The following is a 12,672-nucleotide window of genomic DNA, read 5'->3' on the forward strand; positions in this document are numbered from 1 at the left end:
ATATAGGCACCTCCCATCTTGATTTACTTTAAAGGCAAGGCAATAGGCAATGGGCAATAGGGTACTACAAAGTATATTGATACCCTACAACATATGAAATGCAAATGAAAAGACTGAAGTGAACAAGAGGAAAACACCTTAGCCAAAATGAAGGATTAAAAAAGGAAAAGGGGTCAGTGAATTAGGTATATGCTCCAAGACTTTTAAGTCCTTGACCTAGCAGATTTATGACATGTTGCCCCTGGAGAGCCAACAAAACTATAAAATTTTCCAGCACTTGGACACAGCACAAATGAAAATAACTTTTGTTGCACTGGCAAAATGTATCAAACCATGCTTCTTTTGTTAAAAGTATTTTGAAATGATGCTTATTGTGCACCTCAAAAAAGGAATGTGGGCCATGAGATGCATTGACCATCACAGCATTGCATCACAAGACAGGTGATGCATGCTCTCAAAATTAAATTTCTATTGAAACTGCGCAGAATTTCTGCGTTTCGCAATTAGCCTAGTGGCTTGTTGGGATGTTTCTGCGACAATCGATATGCTATTCATACCAATTCTCTTATAAAATGAGCCCCATAACATTGTGAAACTCAGGCCACTCGGTCCGAGAAAGTATTAAACTAAACACAGGTGCACAACCAAAAAGCATGAACCATTCTTAAGTCTTAGCAGCTGGAGCATCAAAGATTTACATTATCAAGATGGTTAGTATGGGTAGTTCTCCTATGCACATAGGAGTACGCATGACAATACACGCCTTCAGTTTCCAACAGTATACAATTTGCATGTGCCGTTAGCATTCCAACAGTGTATACCTCATGCACTCCTATGTGCATGAGAAAATTGCGATGGTGAGTAAATTGAAGACCCTTCAAGTTTCAGAGATGAGTCACCCCATCCATGAGATTTACCTGTGAAAACACAACCACCGCCGCTATCCCTCACAACAGGTTAACTAGGCTGTCATAAAAAGAAGCTAACAGTGAAACTGCCACATACAAGCCAAAAAATGGCAAAAGCAAGAATTGGTTTGAAACTAATTTATTTATTTTATGATGAGCATGTAACCATATATGCATATAAGTTATGTAACATAACACTTAAATCGTCAATGCAAGGATTCTGCTAGTACAAGCATCTGGCAGATCAGACTAATCAAACGAGAGCCTATAAGCTAGAGGCTATAAGTTACAGTAACTAAAGAATAATGTGTTTGATGTTCTAAGGGATAACACATGAAAGAATATCATACTGGATGTAGAAGCATTTTGCAGAGAAAAGGAGCAGTTGATCCATCTGAGACGTCAAACAAAGAATCCAAACTTAATTCAACCGTCGGCTTGTTAACATATGTCTCCCAAGGTTCTGGCAGTCAACATTATCAAGATTCATTCAATAGCGTCTTCAGCAAGTCAGAGCCTACTGTTTGATTAAACAGTTATTAATCATCAGCATACTTATAGGAGTTATCTTCCAGTCTTGGCTCGTTTCATTCCTGTACTGTTAAAGGGCGACATGCTTGGGCTTATACTCGGGCTCATACTTGGGCTCTCTTCCCTCAATGTACCATTGAGCATAGCCAATTCCCTTAGTTGTTGCTTCTTATAGTGATCAAAGGACTCATCCTGCAAGAGATAGGTTACAAGTTGTCCAAAGAAAATGAACAAGAGTCAAAACTCCATGATGATTAATCCTATTCATACCACAGGCTTCAGAAGGTTCTCTAGTATTGCCACTGCATGATCCAAGCGCGCATTGATTATATCTTCTGGAAATTCAGCCTCCACTAACACATGCAACGGCTCATTAAGATGTTCATATCCAGGCTTTTCTTTTAATTTCTCTTCCTAGAGGTAAAATAAGTGGCTCATCATGAGAATCGGAAAAAGGTAAAATATGCAAGCAGCCAAATGAAATAAAAGAAAATGAGAACACGATTAGGAACCATGACTATTTTCAAACAAAATAACTCTAACAAAGTTTGCAAAACTATAACCAAAATAAACAGCATTTGCAAATCAATACTCAACCTTCCATTTGTAGCACGCAGTGCCATTCAGAAAAGGCCCACTTCATTGTCATTCAAATGTTGGAACCAAAAATAATAAAGATACTAGTTTATGTGTTAGGCATTTGACCATAAAGCTTAGCCAAGCTGTTGAATTCAACACAAGTTCTTTAGGAATAATCAGGTAAAGCCCAAGTCATATGATTACTATAGTCATATGAAAGGGGAAACACTATAAATCTCCTAGCTGTCGATAAAAGAATTGGTTTCTCCTAAGAGCTAAATTATATACCATAGTTATCTCCTAATCACCTCTACATGTCATTCTGGGTCATTTTCTAACCATACATAATATTAATCACAATTGTCCTGGACAGTGTCTGCACCGCCAAACAGGACTAGATGATACTGATAAGCTACAATTATGGGAACAGATGGAGGGTGTAATTCAAGGAACACATGAAAGAGAGGAAGTATTCATAGGACTGGGGAGGTTAGGACACGGCGCATGAGAACAAGAATTTGGAGTTAGGAATCATGCTAAGGAGGCTACCCTAGACTTAACAGTGGTGTATGATCTTATCACTGGGAATACCTAATTGAAAAGGGAGATGAACTATGACTACTTCAAAAGTTGACTACATAGGAATCAAAATGGTTTTTTTTTTTTTTTTTTTTTAAGAACAAGAAAGCACATTGACTAAGCTACAAAGATCGTAAGGTTACACCAGGAGGCATCACAACATAGATTGATGATTTTAGATATGTGTATTAAAGGTTCTGTGAGGAAGAGAAAGGATATTTGAAGTCCACGAACTAGACAATGGAATTTAAAAGGAGAGAAGTTAGAACTATTCCAGAATAAAATGTTACAAGAAGCACCATGGCATTTGTGGATGAAACGAATGTAATGTGGAATAGGTCGGCTGGATGGGTCTGAAGAATATCAAAAGAGGTTCTTGGAGAGTTGAAAGGAAGCAGACCTTTATCTAAGGAAGCTTGGTAGTGGGATGAAGACGTCCAAACTGTAGTAAAAACAAAAAGTATGTTATGTAAAATTCCACAAAAATTAAAGGAGAAAAGATGAAAGCATGGAAAAATACAAACATGCAAAGAACGAAAAATAGTACGGGACGCTAAGTGTAGTACATATATGATTTTTACTCTAAATTGGGCATGGAAGGTTGGGCGAGGAATATATACAAACTTGCTTAAGTTAAGGGAGAAGAAAACTAAAGAGTTTAATCATGCTAAGTGCTTGATCAGTGATGACCTAAGAGTCTTAGTAGAGGATGATGAAGTAAGAGAACGATAAAAAAGTTTATTTGAGAAGTTATTGAATGAGAATTGTATGTAAGAAGAACCTAGTAATCCTAGTGAGATTAGAGAAAAGCAACTTTTTTCGTAGGATTAGGATGTATTCCCATTGGGGGGTGGAAGTGTTTAGGCGAGGGCATTTCTTAGCTAACAAATTATTGAATAAGACTATGATGACTAAGTGAACGACCACCTTTGTGTATATAGTCGTGCATATGGAGGGAAAGAAACAATAGATGTTTTGAGAATGTGGAAGTCCCATTTGGGATCCTTAAGAATTTTGGCTTGCAGAGTCTTTTTGGTTCCCATGGAGCCTTTCGGTTGATTCTTCTGGGAAGTTCCATACCAGCCTTAGACTAAAGGGAATATCCAAAGTTGTACAAACAACCCCAGAATTAGATTGATGAATCACACTATGAACATCAACTCTTTTTTTTACAAGTCAATTTCGACCAGGACCTGAAGCAATCATATTGAAAATCAATTTGGATTCAGGCCACAGAGATCAACAATGTAACCTATTTATTTAGTGAGAAACTAATGGAGAAATAGAGAGAAGAAGAAAGATCTTCACATGATCTTTGGAGAAAGCTTATGACAAGGTACCTAGGGATATAATACGGTGGACCTTGGAAAAGGAGAGAGAAAACGAATAGATATACTAAGTTGATAAATTACATGTATGATAGAGCTGTGACTATAGACAAGCAAATATCCAATTAGAGTAGACTTACATCAGAAATAAACACTAAGTCGTGTTTTTGCCTTGATTATAAATGAACAGACAAGACAACAATAAAAGTATGTCTTTTCCAAATTTATTGGTTTGAATGATGAAACACCAACAAGGGTAAATGCCAAATTAAAGATATAGAGAAAAACAAAAAAGGCTGTACGATAAGTGATCTAGGACTAAATATGTAGAAGGTAAGTACAGTAACAAAAGATATACAAGTAGGAAGGCAGTGAAAATTGAGGATCCAAAGATTCCAAAAAGCGAAACTATCTGCTATCTAGGGTTCAGAAGAAAAAGATAAAATTATGTTATTAAAAAATAATCAAACCTGCTAATATTTAGAAAGAAGATCTAATTTAAATATGGTTGTCCTTTTGTAAGATAAAAATCACATAATAAAACTATGCATTAAAAAGTGGAGTGCTCACCAAAGTGAATATTTTAACAATTATATTTTATATTAATACAATAATTATATTTATTACGCCATCACAATTCAACTAAGCCTTGAACCTCTCCCCCCCTCTTCTAGTCCAGAACATAATAACATTGGGTAATGCAACATGCAGGATTATTGTTAACCTACTAAGACAACAAATCCAATATATGTAATACTACAGAACTTTGATTAAAATAAGAAATTGGTTCTAAATTGCTAATTGACTTTTTTTTGTCAAAGCTAATTGATTAATTAGGACTCTAATGTTTGAAAATTTGAGAGCATAGTTCACATAAATATGTAAAAGGAAGCGCACATCACCACTAGATGAACGTGTACAAGAGCTATTTGTGGCATCACCTACAATTTAACAATTCCTTATTAGAAGATTACATAAAGAGGTAAATGGGACAAAAACATAGGATACCTATGAAATAATTATGACCAATCCCGAACATACAATCAGAAAACAACAATATATTTTGTAGCATAAGTGTATTGGTGCCTCTAAAAAAGATTGTAGCTGAGAAAATTTTGACTTAAATTTTCATTAAACCATGCCAACTAATATGCTTCAACCTAATTACATTGTCCTACCAAGTAATTTGTTGTAAAGAACAAAGAAAAAGATTAATGATACCTTTACAGAATCCTTCACAGAGCCCCGGCCTCGGATGTACACCCTACAGTCTGTCATGGCTTCAACTCTTTTTAGGGAGTTCCCACGTGGCCCCAAAATTCGGCCAACAAAATTGTACTGCCAAGCTTGGAGTCAAAAATTGCTAACTAAAGGAAAGGGTCAAAATCTATTATACATAAATCAAAAATCCCTTGCTTACATGTGGATATTTGTCCGCGGGAACGTCAAGCCTAATAACTCTCTTTACAATAGGAGTGGTTGGAATTCCTTGCACCCCAGGCCAACCCATTGAGGGAGCTTGAACTGGGGCCATTCTCGGGATATGTCCATTTTCCTACAGGATGAAATTTTTCATTAATGAAGGTTCACACATACAACCACACACGACAGAAGCAATACCCAGACCATGTCTTCCCACCAAGCTTCTGAAAAGCTTAGGTCATACTCCATGCAAGAGTGTTTTATTCAGTTATGAGCATGTGTGCATGGATGTACATGTGTTTGCATAAGGGGGTAAGTACTTGCCCCATTATTCTCCCCTACATGGTCAAACGAATGGCACTATATGCAGCAGTGCTTGAACTAAAAATGGTGGGGCGGTATCAACAGTATCATATGAGAATTTGGTTTGGATGGGGCCACCAAAACATTACAAACTGGACTATGGCTGTGGCATACAGTCCTACAGGCTTGTTAAACACAGATAAAAAGATAAATAAATAGATAAAAACTCTCATATTAGATTACACACATGTCATCCTGATATTACATTACATCCTGCCAAATGATAAAGTAATACTGTCATGAATGTAGGCAAATATGAATAGGTAAAGAATACCCCTTATAAGCTTTTAGAACTCTTGAAAACAAATAAGCGGTGATAAATAAACTCAAGCAACAACAACAATGGAAAAAAGAAAGTCAAAATACAAAATAAGCATCGACTACAAATAGTATTACCTCCATTTGCATTCCTGGCCATCCCTCCAAATCCATTGGTCTGCCATTTGCAGGTTGACTTAATGACCTAAATGGACTCTCATGCTCATGTCTTTCATGATCTGCAAGAGTTTGATTGAAGACTGATACCCGTCTGATCTCTGCAGTGGCATTAAAGAACAAATTATGCTTGAGCACATAACACAAAACATCAGAAGGTTTACAGTGTAGCCTACACATAGCTAAGAATTTTACATGAAAATGCAGTTCCCAACCAACACACTTAACATTGAGTATAAGAGCGCACAGACACTAATTTTTTCCAATAGATGTTCGTATTGCAAATAAATTACAGTTACCAGCACCCAAAAACCCTTTTCAAGGACATCTAAGTAGTTCATCTATGGTTCTAAACAGACACTATAATCATTGGCATAGGTATAAGATAATTTACAGCTTGATCATCCAGGAACAAGACATCTTTACTCTAGTGTTCTTTCTAAATTTTTGTGAATACACCATTTGGTATCAGTACTTTTTTCTTTTGGTCAGACATTTGGTATCAGTAGTTGTCGCACATGCATGGGGCACCATAATTAGAAGAAACATTTTTTCTTTATTGAATAGTATGGAACAACCAATGCAACAACATATAGCCAACTTCGCACATATGTCAGGAACTCAATTCCAAACTGATTTGTTAGTACATGACTGACTGTGCAAACATGAAAAACCTGTTCTGGACAATAACTTGATCATATGTTAGCCAATCCTTTTTTTTAATAAGTAGAAGTTATTTTATTTCATTAGAAAAAGGTCAGCCAAAACTTTTCCAGCTAAAAAAGAATGTTTTTATTTCACAAGAGAGGACAAGATTTAATGAGAAATAAAATTTAGAAGTCTGCTACATAGGGGCAAAAGATTTTATTAACCGTGATTTAGAAGTCTGCTACATAGGGGCAAAACTTGCATGAATGGTCCCAACTTTTGCTTCTCTGCCAGCAGTTCAGCCAAATATCTGCCATTATACCAGTCAAATCATGTGTCAATTCCTAGCATGCTCCAAAAAGCAGTAGCATGAAAGTGTTTCCTACTAGATTAGCGTTCAAAAAGTACAAATTAAATTAATGATTTTAGACCAGAATATTCACAGTTATATGCAGACATCCTGACCTTGTTATGCTTTGAATTCCTGTTTTTACAAATTCAAATTGAAGTTTTGTTGGAAACTGCCCATGATTTCCAAGGGCATGAGCAACATGCTCAAACATCTTCACTTGTATGCACAAAGTGATATGTGCATGCAAGCAGGTCTAATGAGGCAATTTTTCATTTTATCATTTTTTTTTTATGGTTATTGAGTGAGTAAAAGAACAAACATGCTTACAGAGGACAGCACGTCCACTGGAAGCCAAATCTAAAAGCTAACAAAATAGAGAAGAGCACTAGCATGACTAAAACTGCCTTCTACATAACAGCAGCCCTCCAATCAGTAAAATGTAGCAACAAAAAAAAAATTTCCCTAAACTCTGAAGAGACTGAAGTCCATAAAGAAGACCAAAATTGAACTTTTGTCCCAAAAGACCTGCACTCTCTCCCTCCCCTAAATAACTATTAAAAAATCCTTCTATTTCTTTTTATCACAAAAACACCACCATCACTCCATCTCCCTTCTTGCCTTCCCAAAAACCTTAAGCTTTTCCAAAAGCAGAAGTTGCTGGCAAAAACCCAACTCAAATTAGCTTCCTTGAACAATGAACACCACAAATCTAACACAATTGGGCAATGAAGAAACAAATGATCAGTATTTTCTGCCTCCCTTGCACATTAAACACCAGTGGGGAGAAAGATTAGCATTAGGTATTTTCCTTTGGACCATGTCACAAGTTTTAACCTTACCACGAGCAATGCTCCAAGCAAGAACTCATACCCTAGCCTTCCAAATCATAGAAAACAGGTAGAAATGCGAAAGAGATGGGTTGTCATACAATTTCCCTGCAAGGGACTTGTAAAAACTCCAACTTTCAAATCCTCATATCAGGTCTAGAAGGAATCAAGTGATATTTTCTAAGGAGACCAAAGAAGAAAGTTACCCAACTTCAGTCATTTAAATTTTGTGAAAACCAAACTCCCAACTAGCTGGAAAATGAGGATTTACACACATACTACCAATAGGAACATTATGAATTTTTTTTTTCTTTTTTTTTTTTGACCAATGAACATTATGAAATGTCTAAATAACAAGAAAATAAATGAATAAAGAACTTCCCCCCCCCCCCCCCAAAAAAAATTTAAAAAAAAAAACCAATTTTCTTCACAATATAAACAACCTTTCTATATTTCCCACCTCGAAACAACAAGACACAAAGGAATTAATGCCTTGAGAAATATCTTTCCATGGGCAACGACTTGAACACCTACCCACTACCTTCGAATCCTGTCCATTGCATTTGTTTCTAATGAGATCATGCCATGAATCCCTCTACAAAAAAAATCTCCATAACCATTTCCGAAGTCTCATTCCTTTTACCAACTTCCCAACCCCTAAACCACCTTTTTCTTTCATCCTAGACACTATGTCCCAACTAAATAAATGCTCCTTCATCCCTTTGTCCACACATCCCAAGAAAAATTCTTCATCAATTCCTTTTTACCTTGTTGCCACTTTTTTTAAAATTCTACAGACTGACAAATAATAAATCATAACACTACTCAAAGCTGATTGAATTAGAGTAAACCTATCGTCCCTTGATACCAAAGCTTTCTTCCAACCTCCCATGTCTTCTCCACCGGTAGATCCCCAAAAAAAAAAAACTACTCGTGGATTCCCTCCAAAGATTAGTCCCATATATTTCAATGGTCAATTCTCTACCCCACATCCCACGTGTAGCAATTTTACTACAAAATTGAAATCATAACATAGGAAGCCAATCAGTTTGACATATCCTTCAAAGTATGAAAACTTAAAAGGGCACAAATAAAAAAATGTTGATACGCAAAAGTAAATAAAGACTTTAAGGCCAAACAATTTGAAATCAGGTTAAAACAAGTTTTGGTTCAAAAAACAAAATTACTGAAGGACATAAATTTTCTTCATGTCTTCAATTATCATTTTTTCCACAACAAAATATGGACACTGGGGCGTAGGGGAATGAATATCTGACACAATAACAGCAAAATGCACAACAATCAACAGCAGTGATGTTCAAATACAAGAGCAGTTTGAGTTCCAACTAGGCAAATACGAACTCTCTTGGATGCCTCTTCTTTGAATTTTTACCTCTTTTTTCTATCTTCTCTTTCCTACTTAAAAGATCAGAAACAAAGCAGGTGAGCATGACAGTATGCTGCAAAATCGGCCTCACCTGCTATGCCAAAAAGAGTTTGCCACTAAGTAGCATATTCCCGCTGAAGAAAGAGAGCTTCTTTAATATAAGCTTCCATTCAATATTTGGAAATAGTAGCACCATAACACGATTTCAAAGCAGTTCATATAAAGTGAAATACAAACTTCTGTGGTTTCATCCCAATATGCAAGCACTCAAATTAGACCAGGATTTATTCGCCCTTTAAAGCTTACCTATGTTAACAAGTGCCTGAGGAATTACTTTGTTCCATTTCCTTTTTTTTTTTTCTTGAACAGTAAAAGAAATTGACTTTATGGATCTTATTTATGGCATTTCAGAAACAGTTTTTTTTTTGGTCGAATTTTAGAAACATTGTCTAATTTCAAAGAAAGTCTGAAATGCCTGCGAAACAATCTCCAAAGGTAACAAATGAAAGATTAGCAAAATGAAACCCAAATACATCAGAAAAGCATAGAACAGACGCATATATGTGACAAACACATCAATTCTTGAAAAATAAAATGCACAAGCGGGAAGTATATCAAATTGAAAAATAAACATCAATTCTCAGAAGAATATCAAATTGAAAAAAAAAAAAAAACAGAAGTATTCCTGAAAATTAATGCAAAAGCGCCCTGACCCACTGACAGCAAACATCAAGTATGGAAGCACCAAATACACATATCATTGAAAACCCATTAAAAAGGAACCAAAAGGAGATAGAAACGTCAAAATTAAGCGCTGGACTGACCTTTCTCGATCCACATGGAGAGAAGACCTGTGTGGAGAAGCAGGGACTCCAGGAGGTGGGTACTGGAAGTAACTCCCAGGGGGGATTCTCTCTCCCATCACACAAGCACTACTGTATGATAAATAAACCAAACAACAAAATGACCAAACCACTTCAGAAAAAAAAACACACAAAATACCGTAACATTATGTAGGTGAAATGAACAAACCCCAGTTGAGAAAAATACCGATAAATGCAATATGATCACAAGCAAACAGAACCCACTTTGAAGAAAACACACAAAAAAACAGAACCCAGCAACAGAAGGCAACCAATATATAAAGTCAGTCTAGAGAGGCCTACCGGATGGGGAGGAGAGAGAGGAGGGAGGTGGGGGCAGAGAGATTCAAATCTATTCTGCCCCTTATTGGAAGTGGGAAGTCTATGCGAGAGAAGTGAACAGAGAGACAAAAGCCCTACTACAATACGAGCCTTATGGATCCCTTCGCTGTATTTATATTCAATCAAATCACTCATTTTTCTAGAGAGGGTAACTACCACTCACTCTATTGAGTATTGAACCTTCTTTCTTTTTTCTCATTCTTTTCTTTTTTTCTGGATCATTATCTTTTTCTTTTTTTTTTCTTTTTTGTTGGACTAGACATTGTTTTTGCATTTTATATTTATAGTAATAAGTTGATCAATATGTCACGAAACCGTTATTTATTACTTTTTTTGGTACCATATTAACTTTTCGGCACGAGTTAGGTTCAAGTTCTAGATGGTACTGCTACGTCTAGAAAAAGAATAGAAGAAGCATTTGACTCCTTCATGCATGCTCCACTTGGCTCGGGGGTGGGGGGATATAGCTCAGTTGGTAGAGCTCCGCTTTTGCAATTGGGTCGTTGCGAGTATGGGTTGGATGTCTAATTGTCTATGCAGTAATGATAGTATCTTGTACCTGAAATGGTGACTCACTTTTTCTAAGTAATGGGGAAGAGGACCGAAATATGCTACTAAAATACTCTACTGAGACAAAGATAGGCTGTCAAGAACGTAGAGGAGGTAGAATGGGCAGTTGGTCAGATCTAGTATGGATCGTACATGGACGATAGTTGGAGTTGGCGGCTCTCCTAGGGTTCCCTCATTTGGGATCCCTGGGGAAGAGAATCAAGTTGGCCCTTATGCATGAATAGCTTGATGCACTATCTCCCTTCAACTCTTTGAGCGAAATGTGGCAAAAAGAAGAAAAATCCATAGACCGACCCCATTGTCTTCACCCCGTACGAACTACGAGATCACCCCAAGAATGCCTTTGGCATCTACGGGTTGCGGACCAACCATAGAATCGTGTTTAATAAGTGGACCGCATTGGGCAATAAAGGTCGGAGAAAGATAATCACTCATTCTTAAAATCAGCATTCTTAAGCTTAAGACCAAAGAGTCGAGTGGAAAATGGGGCTTCCACACACCCTAATAAGCTTGTTTTATTATGTATTTATAGATTTTTTTTTCCTTTTTGATAGTATAACTCATAAAATCGAATTGTATCAACATGTTAAATTTATGTTGATGCACTGAAAGCTAAAAGAAAGGGTTCACAAGCGTAAAACCCTAGAAGCCAAATTCAAAAGTCCATCATAGAAGAGAAAAACTCTCTTATTTTATTAATAAAATAAGTCCCTAAAACAATCATAAGCTTTGGTTTATATAGAAAGTCTTAATTAACTAGGAAACATAAAACTTTTAAACTTAAAAAGAATGAATCCTATTGAAATTTGGAAAAATAAAGAATAAATAAATAAATTTAGACTTAACCAAAATACAAACCAAACTTGCAGGATAATCTTGCTCTAACAAGCACCCACCTTCATTCGGCTAAGCTCCAGCTACGTCTCGTTCTACATCAGTCCCCTTTCTTCAAAAAAATTCGTCCTCAAATTTTCTTCAGAATACATGGCTCATTATTGGCGTGAAATTCGAACAAGTCAACAACATTAAAGGTTTGAGAAATGTTAATCATTAGTAACAATTTCAATGACACATTTTTCTAAAATACCACTATTAATTAGTTAAATGTTATATTCAAAGACACATTTTTTTAAAATGTCATTTTTAGTAATATTTAATTAGAAATGTCATTAAACATGGGTCTTAATTTTTTTTCATGCAAGTATAACAAATTGGAACCCGTCAAAATTTTAGACGCCAAATTGAAAATACCCTAGAATATGAAATTGAATTAAAAGACCTAAGCAAGAATCGTTGTATAATTAAAACATCACTGCTATAATTAATCCCAAAGAAAAAGAAGTAATTGCAGCAGTTTTTGTTCATTCAATAGTACCATACCAAACACTTCCTTATCTTTAATGCAAGTTAAACGGTTTGGAATCAAAAGTCAAAACGATGCGTAGTACGCTACCGCCAGATGTCGTTTAGTAACAAACCCACGTATGCATACATATACACTCCCACTGTATCAATGTTCGTACTCAAAAACCAAGAGA

General features: G+C 36.1%; 1 protein-coding gene across 6 annotated transcripts; it reads right to left on the minus strand.

Moving 5' to 3' along the window:
* Window positions 1-1,031: 1,031 nt before the first annotated feature.
* On the minus strand, window positions 1,032-10,673 carry LOC147279798 (RNA-binding KH domain-containing protein). 6 transcript variants are annotated; one of them, XM_086250392.1, is made up of 9 exons: window positions 10,526-10,673; window positions 10,184-10,294; window positions 7,018-7,103; window positions 6,107-6,246; window positions 5,346-5,480; window positions 5,147-5,263; window positions 4,828-4,866; window positions 1,710-1,853; window positions 1,032-1,631 (listed from the first exon to the last, which is right to left on the minus strand). In XM_086250392.1, the coding sequence occupies exons 2-9, from the start codon at window positions 10,279-10,281 to the stop codon at window positions 1,473-1,475; spliced, it is 918 nt and encodes a 305-aa protein (XP_086106518.1). In that variant the 5' UTR covers window positions 10,282-10,294; window positions 10,526-10,673; the 3' UTR covers window positions 1,032-1,472. The 6 variants fall into 6 exon arrangements, with proteins under 6 accessions (XP_086106518.1, XP_086106517.1, XP_086106521.1 ...); XM_086250391.1 differs by having other exon boundaries at window positions 10,410-10,645; XM_086250395.1 differs by lacking the exon at window positions 7,018-7,103.
* Window positions 10,674-12,672: the final 1,999 nt, after the last annotated feature.

The sequence above is a fragment of the Dryas octopetala genome, chromosome 7 (genome assembly GCF_963921425.1).
Source record: "Dryas octopetala chromosome 7, drDryOcto1.1, whole genome shotgun sequence".
Lineage (NCBI taxonomy): Eukaryota > Viridiplantae > Streptophyta > Magnoliopsida > Rosales > Rosaceae > Dryas > Dryas octopetala.

What these genes read in the sequence shown, in the direction of transcription:
- LOC147279798 (XM_086250392.1), bottom strand. Translation starts at nt 10,281, where the DNA reads ATGGGAGAGAGAATCCCCCCTGGGAGTTACTTCCAGTACCCACCTCCT. An exon ending in CTCCATGTGGATCGAGAAAG is followed by an intron (nt 7,104 to 10,183) that starts GTCAGTCCAGCG and finishes GTATAATGGCAG; the next exon opens with ATATTTGGCTGAACTGCTGG. An exon ending in CCGCGGACAAATATCCACAT is followed by an intron (nt 5,264 to 5,345) that starts GTAAGCAAGGGA and finishes CAAGCTTGGCAG; the next exon opens with TACAATTTTGTTGGCCGAAT.